Raw genomic sequence first — 14,088 nt, forward strand, 5'->3', positions numbered from 1 at the left:
AAGAGTCACTTCTTTCTTAGAAGCTTCTTTTTGCTGGATGGGCATCTAAATCACATTACAACACAGAAAGCCAAGGACGGAACTTGCTCTCAAGAACAAGCTTGCTTTGTTAAAAGATTTAGCAAAGGCAGAGATTGACTGATTATCTAAGCCGGTTCATCCCCCAAATGCCCTCAACAGCCAACACTAGACAGGCTGACCCAGGAGCCAGGAATCCCTTAGGTGTCAGGAAAGTCAATCTTCCGAGCAAACACCTGCTTCCTCCCTGAATGTTCCTTAACAGGAAGCTGAAAAGGAGAGGAAAGTCAGAATGTGAACCCAGGAGCTCCAATATGGGATGTGGGGCATCCCAAACACTGATTTCACTGCTGCACCATATACTTGCCCCTTTCTTTTTCTTTTTTTTTTTTTCCAAGATCACTGAACTTGTCATAGAAATAGATTTTTTAAGTAAATAAATTCAGTCAAGGCTTAGAATTCATGATTCAATTTAAAATCAAGATTCATAATTGGGGGCCCCAGGGGCTATTTGCTTTGCATGTGCTTGGATTCCATATGGGCACTGGTTCATGTTCTGGCTGCTCCACTTCCCATCCAGCTCCATGCTTGTGGTTTGGGAAGGCAGTCAAGGATGACCCAGAGCCTTGGGACTCTGCATCCACATGAGAGACCCGGAAGAGGCTCCTGGCTCCTGGCTTCAAATTGGCTCAACTCTGACCATTGCAATCACTTGGGGAGTGAGCCGGTGGATGGGAAGATCTTTCTGTTTCTCCTTCTCTCTGTAAATCTGTTTTCCCAATTAAAAAAAATAAATAAATCTTAGGGGAAAAAAGATTCATAATCGTATGGATTTCATATTGGATTAAAAACCTGCTGAATACATAACCGAAGATTAGCTGTTTGAACTTCTTCACTTTACCTTTGCAAAATCGATCTCCTTTATGACACAGTGTCGACTCTCCAATTTCCCTTTAGCCAAGTACGCCTTCCCGAAGGCGCCTTCCCCTATGGCCTTAATCACATCGTAGTTGTCCATGGTGGCCAACTGCACGGAGGTTGCTGAAATCAGAGTGTTGAAATGTTACCGCTCACCCCTCACAACGATTACCAAGCTAAGAAAACTTATGACTGAGATGTAACAACAAAGTCGGACGTCCCCTTCCAGCCTGGTCAAAACTTCCTTGTGGTCAGGGCAACAACCAGAATGAGAGACAGTTCTGAGAGCAGGCGTGGGTTGTGGATCAGCCCAGATGCCATAGCCTTGTGATCGGGCACACACCACTTAACCTTGCCAAAGTCTGGGAATAGCAACACCTGTAAGCAGGGGCATCCGCCACGAGGGGTCTTACCACCCAGTCTTTCTCAGCGGGCAGGCATTGCCCCATAGAGGGCACTTTGGGCACTGAGGGGAAATCTGTTCACAGAGGTGTTAGCGCCCCAGGCTAAAACGTTGCCAGGCAAAGGACACAAACAAGCACAATAAAGGATCATCCCACAGGCAGCCCTACACCATTGGAAATTCTCCCCATACATCCAAGCGCGTAGAGAAAATCTGCTCATGATTGATGAGATGCGGACACGGCACAAATAAACACAAAGCATTTTTCGCAGAGTTGAAACCAACACTGAAGTTTCCCAGGAATGCAGCTACCTGTGAACCAAGGCTTGACTGCACAATGCTGGCCGCTATGAGTGCATCCACCTCAGAAGAAAGGACCTCAAGGTGGGAAGCCAGAGCTTAGAGCTTTTGCTTAGAGCTTTAACAAGTACAGACCATTGTTCGGGAAATCCTTGCCCTGCACTGGCCACTCCGTTCCTGCCTACGGATGAAAATGCTGCGTATTTTTTATGAATCGCCTCCCCTAAGGCTACGAACGGTGCGGGATGCGTGCTTTTAAAAACTGGTAAACCGAAGGTTGTTTTTGAATAACTTCGTGAAGATGGGGTCGCAAGGGGCTAAGAAGCAGCTTCGCAGCCTGGGGTGACGGCGATACCCAAGGGCCCGATTCTGAGGGCGGAGATTGAGGACTCGGGCCTCAGGGTGACCACCTGGGAGCTGACCACCTGCAACCTGCAGCCCAAGCTCCCTTAGGGCAGTCCAGGAGGCGTCCAGGGCATGGCTACAGAGCTCGCACGGCTCGGGAACCCTATGTCCACACGTTGCCATGGAGACCGAGGCAGCCCAGGACGCCTGCAGTTTCCTGAGCATTCCAACCCTCCCCACGGGGACTCTATTTCTGTCCTATACGCTCTGGTCAGCTCGGGATAGGGACTAACGGCCGCCGGTGTGCAGCATACCTGCTCCGCTGGCTTCGCGGGGCAAGCCAAGCGCCGGAGCTGGTGCGGGATCTCTGGCTGCCGCAGCTTCCTGCCAACTGGGGTGGAGCCGCCAGAGGAACGGTGGGTGGGGCGCGGGCGGAGCGAGGACCGGGTCCAGGCTGGCCTCCCTGAAAAGGAGTCAGAGGTCAGAGAACTTGGAAATCCAACCTGCTGCAGACTAAGCCCGGACCCCTCTGCCTAACAGGAGCAGTACACCCCCGCTTTCCTCCACGGCGCATAAGCCTTAGCATGCATCCGCTATGCTCTTCACAAGATAGGTGCAAAGGTAGATGGCACCCATTGGACAAAGCAGCCAAACTGAGACAAAAGTCTCTAGCCATGCCGCGCGGTGCACCTGAAACCAGAACCTCACCAGACAGCTTCCCAGGGTCCTCTTATAAAACCTGCCGCTGCACAGAAGTCCGTCCCCATTCTCTATTTGTGCACATCAAGCCAGACTGTAGCCCCTACCAGCGTGAGGCCAGGCTACAGCACCCACTGGCAAATGCCAAGGTGATGAGCCACCGCAGCACCCAACCAGCACATATGAAACCTGGAGGGTGGTGGGAAAGGGGTGGAGCTGCAGGGGAGCTGTGGGGTTCCCCTACTGAGCCACTACTCCCACTGGTGAGCATGAGAGTTGGGATGGGGGAGACCAGGCCTGCGACGGACCGGATCAGTTGGGAGCAATCCGTCTGACAGGAACAGGACTCCAGGGACGGTGGACAAGGATTCAGCAAGTGACAAACAGACACAACTCAAGGCAATTGTATCTGAGTGCGTTTTGCAAAAGCAAGGCATCAACTTATATACAACAGATTATTGCAAAGGGACATTCTCTTTGTTTATTCATGTGGTTACATTTGTACAAACAATTATTTCAGGGAGGTAAGCAGGGCTGTTTAGAAAAAGATTTCTCTAATAACCTGGTGACAGACTGCAGTTGCTATTTCTTGTGGACGCGGCTTGGCACCAGTTGCAGTTTTAATCAGTAAGCAGTTAGCTCTCATTGTGCCTTACATTGGTTTTAATATTACCCTATTTTTCTTAGTTTTCCTTCCTGTACGGTTTTTTAAGCTATAAATCCCTAATATAATCTTCTTTTAGGAATTCCCAAAAATAGTCCCAGGTGGGTTTTTAATTTATTTTTTATTAATTACATTGCATTATGTGACACAGTTTCATAGGTTCTGGGATTCCCCCAACCCCTTCCCATCCCCTCCCCCCATGGTGTATTCCTCCACCTTGCTGCAGTATTACAGTTCAAATTCAGTCAAGATTATTTCATTGCAAGCATATACCAAGCATAGAGTCCAGGATCTTATTGTCCAGATACATTCAACGGTTTCTTGGGGAGACCATCTCTGGTCTGAAGGCTGAGCTGGCAGAATATCATCCTGACCAATGAAAAGCCACAACATAACATCAACAACAATTTACTACATTATGGAGTTAATTGACATGGTACCGAGTGACCAATATGTTAGAAAATGTAAGTTCTTAACCACATCCTGTGACTACTTCATTGACATTTCAATTTTAGTTTATATACAACCAGCTTCTACACACATTAAAATGGCTATAGGGTACTATTCAGCTGTCTTGTGTCTATTTTCATTTTAGTATTTAGCAGTTTATAGTGTTGAAGCATAATTTTGCTGAACTTGGCAGATTTTAGGAGAGCCTAAACTGGCTTATAACTCTAACAAGGCATATGTCAACAGTTGTGCACAATAGTTATAGGAGGGGTGTGCAGAGAAATCTTCAATGCCCTAGTGAGGAGTAAGTAATCTTTGTGTCCTATCTAGTAAGGTATATGTGAATCCACACTGACCATTTCCTATCTGGTTCTAAGCTTTCTTTGTTGTTCTCTATCTATTCTAGTTTGTTTTCAGGGGGGCTCTGGGGCGACCCTGATGGTCATTGTAAGACAGGGTGAGGATCCAAAGTTGGAACTAAGTAAGGACCAGCAAAAGCTCCTCTCCCTAGTCCCAAAGGAAGTTTACTGTTCTTCCACTTTTGCAGATCGCTCAGGGCTCCTGGCTGTTGTTCCGATGACCTTGGATCCTGTGAGGAAGGATTTGGGCTTCTTCCATCCCGTGTGGTAGATCTAAACGGGGGTGGATGACCTCAGAGTTCTCGACCTCCAAAAGCACTCCAATTCCCCGTGGTCTCCTTGACAGTTGGGAGATAGTCCTTGGTGAGAATCCGGGAGTCTTCAGGGTTGGGATACAAATCTCTTCCTGTCCACCCACGTGGGCTTATTAAAGCTAGTGACCCAAATTGCTTGCAATCCTTGTTCAATCTCGCGTCAGAAGGCTTCGTAGAACTAAAATAGCAATATTCCAGCCATAAACATAAGAGCCAAAAGAGTGCAGCCAGGAACACCAAGACCATTAGAGATGCAGCCAAGTTCAGGAGGCATCCTTCCTTGAGGCTTCCGCCTCGTCCTGGTGATGTTCTCATGCAGGCTCCACTGGAGGTGGCGTGACACAGGCCAGGTATGGCCAGAACATCTGATGGACTCCATGTGAGCTGGATCAGGGACGAGCCAGGCTGGGCTGACTGTACCTTCTGGTACACGCATAAGCCAGAGTGGGTGTCCATGGGGTGGGCTTTGCCGCAGCAGCAGCTGGCAGATGCTGGCATGGTGGGCAAATTCTGTCAGGCGCAGCATGGCTAGACAGATGGTGGCACCCACTAGCACCATTGTGGACTGGATAGTGGGGTTGGTTGGGATGAACTGGACTTCAATGCCCAGTGTCATGTATGAGAGCCGATTGGGAAATGGGACAGATGGGACCAGTCAGCTGTACATACTGTCAAGCATGGGAACCAGGGTAGGGGGTGGGCCTGGTAGGGGTTAGTACGAGTCACTCCAACGAGCCTATAGCTCTCACTGGTTCATGTGAATGCTGAGTGTGTGTTGGGCAGGATGGGGCTGGACTCCAACAACCATTGATTTGTGTAAAACATGGGGTTGGAAAGAGAACTGACCCAGTATTTGTAACTAGCAGTGTGTGAGTAGGTTGATTTGGGTGACAGACTGTGCTGGACCCTGTATTGGCAAACACACACAAGAATCAGGTCTTAGTTGACCTCAGATGAGGTTTCTTGGCAATTCCCTAAAAACTGAACTGCTGGACTCAGAACCCCAACAATGGAGAGAATTGCAGGTTCCATGGTCTGACCATGGAGTGCATGTGTCAGAGATGGGCCTCAGTGACTCAGAGCAGTGGACAGCATATCCAAATGCACGTGGAGAATATGGCAGTATGTTGGAGCCTCCAGAGGACACCTGGTACCATGGCAAAGGACAGAACAAATTGATCAACTACTCCAACCAAGCATGGGCAGTGAATATCTGGGTAGATGGAGACTTGGTGGACTGAGAGCCAGTGGATTCTGGAGAGATTTCATCGTGATTGGAGTGGCAGGATCAACAACCATTCAGGACTGTTGAATTATCAAAACCTCTTAAGAACTTCATGGCATAGGGCCCGGCGGCGTGGCCTAGCGGCTGAGGTCCTCGCCTTCAGCGCCCCGGGATTCCATATGGGCGCTGGTTCTAGTCCCGGCAGCTCCACTTCCCATCCAGCTCCCTGCCTGTGGCCTGGGAAAGCGGTTGAGGATGGCCCAGAGCTTTGGGACCCTGCACCCGCGTGGGAGACCTGGAGGAGGTTCCTGGTTCCCGGCATCGGATCAGTGCGCACCAGCCGTTGCGGCTCACTTGGGGGGTGAAACATCGGATGGAGGATCTTCCTCTCTGTCTCTCCTCTCTGTATATCCGGCTTTCCAATAATAATAAAATATTTAAAAAAAAAAAAAGAACTTCATGGCATAGTAAATCTCTATTTTTCTTCCTGTTGTTGATTTTGTATTGTGGCCTTTCATTTAAGGGGATGTATAGTAATGTGTAATGGAGATTATCATATCCAGAAGCGAGGACAATGCAGCAAATATATATATATATATATGCATATGTACATACATATTTATATATAATTCTGAGATATATGTATATATATACGTATATATTGAGAAACACACTCGTTTTCTAAGTTTTTTTGGAAAGTGTTACTGTTTAGAAGATGTGTATATTTCAGATGTCAGCAGATCCTTCTTACTGATCCCCCTGGATTCCCTTCATTCTTCACTTGAGCACAGCTCTCTGTGTTGGGCAGCCCCACCAAGACTCTCAGCAGGCCCACTGGGAGAGACCTGTGTCTTTGGTAAAATATTCGCTCCTCACTGCAGACAAGAATCACAGGATGCGATGAGGCATCACATGGCAGAGCCAGCACAGGTGGTCACAGTGAGCCACCCACGCAGGGACTCAGCTCTCCACCATTTGGGCCATGACACCCTCTAGCTTCTGGCACCTGCCATCCCTACTCTACTCCTTTGGCTTTATTCCCATCTCATGCACATGTCTGTCAGCTTCCAGGACTCCCCACAACTCTCCCCATGGCCGACACTGACTTCAGCCCTTCCACGCCTCCTGTGAGGGACTGGATTTAAGGACAATGAGTAGTTAGTAAAAATGATGAAAAGTAAACTTCAAACCATCCAGAACTTGGCCTTACTAAAAAAAAATGGAAGCTGGCATTGTGGCAAACACCAGCTGTGATACCAGCATCCCATGTGGGCACTGTTCATGTCCTGGCTGCTGCACTTCTGATCCAGCTCCCTGCTAATGTGCCTGGGAAAGCAGCAGAGGATGGTCCAGTGCTTGAGCCCTTGTTACTCAAGTGTGAAACCTGGCTGGAGTTCCCAGGTCCTGGCTTCACTTGGACTGTAGCTGCCAATTGAGGAATGAACCAACAGGTGGAAGATCAATCTATTTGTTCTTCCAACTTTCACCGTCAAATAAATACATCTTTTTTTTTTTTAATGCACAGATTATGGGGACATTACTATGGTAGAGTAAGCTAAGCCTCTGCCCGTGGTACCAGCATCCCGTTTGGGAACCAGTTTCTGTCCTGGCTGCCCTAATTCTGATCCAGCTCCCTGCTAATGACCCAGGAAAGCAGTGGAAGATAACCCAAGTGTGTAGGCCTCTGCATCTAAGGGAGAGACCTGAAAGAAGCTTCTGGCTCCTGGTTTCAGATTTGGTCAGCTCTGACCATTTTGGCCATCTGGAGAGTGAGCCAGCAGATGGAAGATTAATCTCTCTCTCTTTCTAACTGATCTTCAAACAAATAAATTTCCTACCACATCACATAGCACCAAGCTCTCACCCATTCTGTTGGGCCTTCTTCCCTGAGATCAAACATTCATTGGAGTTCCAGAAAAACATATTTTGATTGTGCTTTATCCATCAGGAACTACTTTAGGCATTACTAAATTCTTTCTGCTTGCAGATACACAGCCCAGAAGCTGACTGCTATGACAGCCTGCACCTGCATGATTAGTCTCGCGTGAGTTCCTCGTGTACACTGTCTCCTTCCTGGGACGTGGAGTGGCCCCCTTGGGCCTGGTGCATCAGACACTTCTTCAGCTCTGACACCCAGTCAGGGTTGTCCCCATCTTCCTCAAAGTCCCTGTGGGAACACAGTCGGGTGATTAGCATCAGGTTAGGAGTGCAGGAGGCATTTGAGAATGAAATGCCAGCATAAGGCTACTGTAACAATCTAGTAGCTCTGAAAAAATGAGTTTCCTAAGGCAACTAAACACAAGAAAAGACCGTCTTCCCCAAAATGATTCCCTTCACTTTTGGCAATGTAAAAGATAGTATATTTAAAAAGTAAGCCCTAAAAAAAGAGAAAGTAACAATGCTGAAACACTGTGTGTAGGGCTCAGCCAGGAGTTATGTCATTATATCGAAATTTACTATCCTTCCCAGACAAAAGCCAGATAGAAATATTCATTCATGATGAACAGGAATATTATAAGTTCTACTAAGCCTGCAATTGCCATGGTCTAATTTCGTTTGTATCTCCCGGCCCACCCACTCCCCAGGACTACCACAACGCACGTGTCCTCGCCTTCCAGCCCGGGCTCCAACCTCTCAGGGTCTGCCGCGACAGCCTCGTCCCCTCCGTCGACACTGTCCGGCGCGTCTGTGCCTTCAGACAGGGGGCCTTTCAAGAACCCTTCTGTATTTTCAGGGGAAAAAAAATGTTAACAGGAAAAAAAAAATGTTATGCAACAGCATTCACTCAGTATGCTGCCTGGCATCACCAGGGCCCAAGAGGCATCAGTATATGGAGGAAATTACAAAAATGTAGCAAGTGCTGTGGTCACCTCCTGGGGCCCCCGCTTTCCACGCTGGAAAGCTGGTTTCGTTCTCAGATCCTCTGCTTCCTGTTCGCCTTCCTGCTAATGCACAACCTGGGAGGCAACAAACAGCAGGGTCAGGTTCCGGGACCACTTTCACTCACACGGGAGTCCTGGAAGAAATGCCAGGCTCCTGCTATTGATCTGGTCCTTCTCATTGAAAGGTGAAAAAAAAAAAAGTAGTGAATTAAAGGGTATCCGCATGCCTTTGAAAAAAACAATGTTTTTTGTTTTGAATTAGAAAGGCAAAGCAACAGAGGAAGGGAGAGAGATCTGTCATCCGCTAGTTCACTTCCTAAATGGCCACACAAAGCAGACTGGGTCTTTCCACAGCCAGGAACGTGGAACTCCATCCAGGCCTCCCACATGAGTGGCAGGGGCCCAAGAACTTGGACCATCCCTTGCTGCTGTCCCAGGAGCATTAGCAGAGCTGGCTGAAAAGCACAGAAGCCAGGGCTAAAAGCAGCACTCTGATGCAGGATGACAGCATCCCAAACAGAGGCTTAACCTACCACACCACAACACTGGCTCCTACAAGCATGCTTTTTTTTTTCATTTTAAATATTTATTTATTTGAAAGGCAGAGTTAGAGAGACATAGAGAGAAAGAGATCTTCTATACACTTGCTTACTCCCCAAATGGCCACAACAGTTAGGACTGGGGCAGGCTGAACCTAGGAGCCAGGGACTCTATTCTGGTCTCCCGAGTGGGTAGCAGGAGCCCATGTACTTAGGCCAGCTTCTGCTGCTTTACCAGGCACGTTAACAGGGAGATGTAGTGAAAGTGAAGCAGCCAGAACTCAAACCAGTGCTCATACAGGATGGTGGCACCTCAGGCAGCTGCTTAACTCTCTGTGCCACAGTGCTAGCCCATGCACATGTTGTAAAAAGCTCCTAGGAAAGGGGTGTGTCGTGCAGTGGTTAAGTGCTTAGGATGCTCACACTCTGTGTCAGAGTGCCTGCTTTGAATCTTGGCATTTGTGGTTCTGATTCAGTTTTCCAGTAGTGTATCCTGGGAGGCAAAAGGTAATAGTTCAAGTACAAGTGTTGTTGTGATCCAAGCAGGAAACCTAGACCGAGTTCCTGGCTCCCAGCTTCAGCCTGGCCCAACCCTGGCTATCGGGGAGCATTTGAGGAGAGACCCCATACATGAAAGATCTTTCTCTGTCTCTCTATGAGATAAAAACAAAAGATATAATTTTAAAAACATTTCAACATAGTGATTACACCTAGGTGAACTAAAACTTGATTAAAACTATTGTTTTTAAAGATTTATATTTTATTTTTATTGGAAAGTTGGATAAACAGAGAGGAGGAGAGACAGAGAAAAATATATTCTATCTGTTGCTTTACTTCCTAAGCGGCCGCAATGGCTGGAGCTGAGATGATCTGAAGTTAGAAGCCTCGAGCCTCTTCTAGGCCTCCCACTCAGGTGCAGGGTCCCAAGGCTTTGGGCCATCCTCCACTGCTTTCCCAGGCCACAAGCAGGGAGCTAGATGGGAAGCAGGGCTGCTGGGATTAGAACTGGTCCCCACATGGGATCCCAGTGTGTACAAGGTGATGATTTCAGCTGCTAAGCTACCTTGCCAGGCTCTACTAAAACTATTTTAAAACAGAACTGTGATAGATTTTCTAAGTGATAATTTCGCTAAATGACAAGAGTAGTTTCTAAATCAAAATTTACAACCATTCACTTTCCTTACAGCTTTCTCCCAGGTATGAAGCTCTTGGGCTCCCCTAACATGCTATGTGAGCCTCAACAGAATGCACACACAACACAGGGCTACTGCTCTCCCAGGCAACGCACTCCACCCTGCCAGGTATAAACTGTGTTTCACTGGTTTGTTTTTTTTTTTTTCATCTATGTTATTTAATCAATACTGTTCCAGTAGACCTCAATCTGCTATAATGAATAAAGTTCAGGCCTGCCGTGCCATTACAGGTCATGGTATCACTGGCCTTAAGTTCTAACCTAGCAAAGTGGCTTAGGAGTTCAGTGATCCAAAGTCTACCTGAGTGAACACCCTTCTGGTAGGCCTGCAGCTTAGATTCCTACGCCTGCTGCTGTAGTTATTCTGTGGAAGCTTGCTCAAAATATCTGTAGGAAATTTTATAACCAAACCCTACCTGATCCTCCTTTTTAATTCAATGTAACAACTCAAGCAGACACAACAAATCTTGGGGCTGTCAGTGTAGCAATGTCTCATATTTGCATGGTGAGAATGGACCACTCTTAAAGTAGTAGTACAATTCTTCTTCTTTTTTTTTCTTTAATTCTCATTGGAAAGGCAGATTTACAGAGCGAAGAGACACAGAGAAAGATCTTCCATCTATTGGTTCACTCCCCAAATGGTCGCAACAGCCAGAGCTGAGCTGATCCAAAGCCAGGAGCCAGAAGCCTCCTCTAAATCCCCACATGGATGCAGGGTCCTAAGGCTAGGGCCATCCTCTGCTGTTTTCCCAGGTTATAAGCAGGGAGTTGGATGGCAAGTGGAGCAGCTGGTATTCAAACCATTGTCCATACGGGATGCTGGCAATTGGAGGTGAAGGATTGGTTGAGCTATCATGCCAATCACAGCATGATTCTTAACATAAGAAAATAGAAACAATGTTGCTCTGAGGTTGGCACTGTGGCACAGCACGTTAAGCTACTCATTGACATGACAGCATCCCCCACTGAAGTGCTGGTTCAAGAACTGGCTGCTTGGCTTCTAATCCAGCTTCCCAGCTATGAGCTTTGGAAGGTAGCGGATGACAGCCCAAGTGCTTGGTCCCCTGCCATCAGTTGTGGGACCAAGATGCAGTTCTTAGCTCCTGTGTTTTGCTGGGCTCAGCCCCGTCCGTTGTAGCCATTTGAGGAGTGACTCAGTAGATGGAAGATAGATCTCTCTCTTTCTCTCTTGTTCTGTTTTCAAATAAATAAATCTTTATATATGTGTGTGATAAGCATGTGTAATGTAGCCCTACATAGACCTAATTGCAGCTTCAGACATGCTAGAAAAGATTTCAAGACCATCTCAGAATACAACGGTGAGAAGTAACTGCTGCGTTCCTCAGAAGGGAGCACGGGGAAGTACCATTTAAGGAGCAGAGTCTCACTGTCTGCAGGTGAGAAAAGTTCTATGTGGGAGTTTGGTGATGCCTGTACAACACGAACACTCTGCCTTGCTGAACTGTACTAACATGGGTAAGAGGGTGTGTGACACCACCCTCTTACACGACTTATAAGACATCCAAGGGTTCCCGCAGGTGCAGGCACAAACTACCTGGTCTGTATATGGTGTAGGTTTGAAATGCCAGGCTGAGATCAGCATTCCTGAGCAGGTTCAGCAAGGTGCCTGGCGGCTCCTTGAGCCACTGCTTGCGGCTATTCAGCTCGCTGTACTTTCTCACAGAGCCACCTGTTGGGAAAAGAAAAAGATGAGCGCCGAATCCACTAAGATGTCCTGTCTTCCCCATCAGACTGCAGGCAATGTCACCCTGAACTCTACTCAGATCAATTTCACTTAACAGGTATGAGTACTGTTCTGACAGGTGTCTCCACATATCAAAGTGGCATTAAAAAAAAAACACTTAGTACAAACATCTATCAGAGAATGTTCTATAACCAAATAATTACATTCGATCTCCTAAAGTCATTACTCTGCACTTGTGAATGCCACATCTGTGCATCAGAAATATGTATATTTTTAAATAACCATCTGTATTGAACAGAAAGAAACATTTTTTCTCTTGTCACGATTCCTTCAATAACACAGAATAACAACTATTTAAGAGGCATGTGCCCTGCATTACAAAGTAATCCAGAGGTTATTTCAACTATATGTGAGGACACTTTAAATTTTACACAAGGGACTTGAACATGTCCATCTTTTGGCATCTCCGGAGGGTCCTGGAACCAGCCCCGCAGGGAGGCTGAGGGCCCACTGTCCTCACCTCTGTCGTCCTCTGCCGGTGAACTGGCAGCGAGTATGGCCGCGTCTCCCAGGGCCCTCAGAGCTGTGCTGGGCGCGTTTTTCTCCCACTGCCGCCTGCGGGGACCGGGTGAGCTGGCTTCCTTCAGCCACGCTGACTTCTTGTCCGATTCTAACATGTAGAGAGGAATGCAAAGCCCATTATTTCTTCATCTATAACTACAAAAACTCACACTTCAGAAACACTTTTTTTTCCTCTTCCAAATTCATGTCTAGCAACAAAGCTTTTTCCAATCTAACCAGCAAAGGAAGTGAGAAAAACAAAAGTGAACAGGTCAAGCTAATCATTAAAGTGTTTGAGTCTGGGGGGCTGATGCTGTGATGTGACAGGCAATGCCACCTCCCGTGAGGCCAGTGTCCCCTACGGGTGCCAGTTCCTGGCTGGCTGTTCCACTTCAGATCCAGCTTCCTTGCTAATGCAGCCAGCAAATGCGGCAGAAGATGGCCCAAGTGTTTGGGCCTTGCCACTCATGTGGGAGAACATGTGGGGCTCCTTGCTCCTGGCTTCATCTTGGCCCAGTGTTGGCTATTGCAGCCATATGGAGGAAAGAACCAGAGGATGGAGATCTCTCTGTGTCTCCCTCTTTTCTCTGTAATTCTTTCAAAATAAATTAATTTCTTTAAATGACTTCACTTTAAAAATAATATGTAGCTACAAGTCATGCAATGTATAAGGATACTCCAAGAGGACTTAGCGACCAACAACAGCCTGTGCTTTCGACAGTGACCTTGCATTTCTTAATGGCTCTTTAGTGATAGATACTGTTCTCGCTCTTTTTAAAAGAATATATATTCTTTGAGAAGTTTCTATTTGCTGATTTATTTGAAAGGCAGAGTTGACAGCAAGAGAAAGAGCCAGAGAGAGGGGGAATAAGGAGAAAGAGAGAAATAGGAGAGGGGGAGAGACAGAGAGAGAGAGGCAGCAGGGAGCAGGGGAGAGCTATCTCCCACATGCAGGCTCACTCACTAGATGTCCACAGCAGCCGAGTTGGAGCCACGCCCAAGCCAGGAACCAGGTAACTCCCCGTGGGTCCCCCACGTGGGGCAGGGGCTCAGGTACTTGAGTCCTCTCTGCTGCCTCCCAGGGCACACAGACACGAGAGCTGGACTGGAGCAGGGCGGGAAGAACTCAAGCCAAGCACTCCGTACGGAATGTGGGCATCCTAAATGTCAGCTTAACCTGCTGCGTCACAGTGCCCGCCCTTGCTTTTTTTTTTTCTGGGTCAATAAAATATTCTCGTAATATTAAATTGCTGGATAAACAAATATTTACCCATCACTTGATACCTAACACCCAGCAATGTGAAAACTGCCATTCCTTCCACACTTGCCAGCTCCCCACCCAAGCAATGATTAGAGTTCAGGTAACTAACCTTTTTCTTCTCGACTGACTCTCTTCATTGAATGTTCAACCGAACTATATTTAATGTTTTCTATGTCAGTGTGGCTATATTTTCCACCTTGTTCTTCCTCTTGCTTTCAAAAGATTAAAAATATAGATTAGATGATGTTTGAAT

The 14,088-nt window shown here is 47.2% G+C and overlaps 1 protein-coding gene across 1 annotated transcript in view; it reads right to left on the reverse strand.

Annotated features, from left to right (window-relative positions):
- LOC101528023 (serine/threonine-protein kinase Nek3) overlaps positions 1-14,088 on the reverse strand; it is a 78,099-nt gene that overhangs the window by 48,687 nt on the left and 15,324 nt on the right. The window contains exons 11-15 of the mRNA XM_058670822.1: positions 13,945-14,047; positions 12,534-12,683; positions 11,864-11,998; positions 8,297-8,417; positions 7,534-7,862 (exon numbers count right to left, since the gene is read on the reverse strand). Of these exons, the coding sequence (XP_058526805.1) occupies positions 7,730-7,862; positions 8,297-8,417; positions 11,864-11,998; positions 12,534-12,683; positions 13,945-14,047 (642 nt within the window). The 3' untranslated portion in view covers positions 7,534-7,729. The remainder of the gene's footprint in view (positions 1-7,533; positions 7,863-8,296; positions 8,418-11,863; positions 11,999-12,533; positions 12,684-13,944; positions 14,048-14,088) is intronic.

Source organism: Ochotona princeps, chromosome 12, assembly GCF_030435755.1.
Source record: "Ochotona princeps isolate mOchPri1 chromosome 12, mOchPri1.hap1, whole genome shotgun sequence".
NCBI classification, from domain to species: Eukaryota; Metazoa; Chordata; class Mammalia; order Lagomorpha; family Ochotonidae; genus Ochotona; species Ochotona princeps.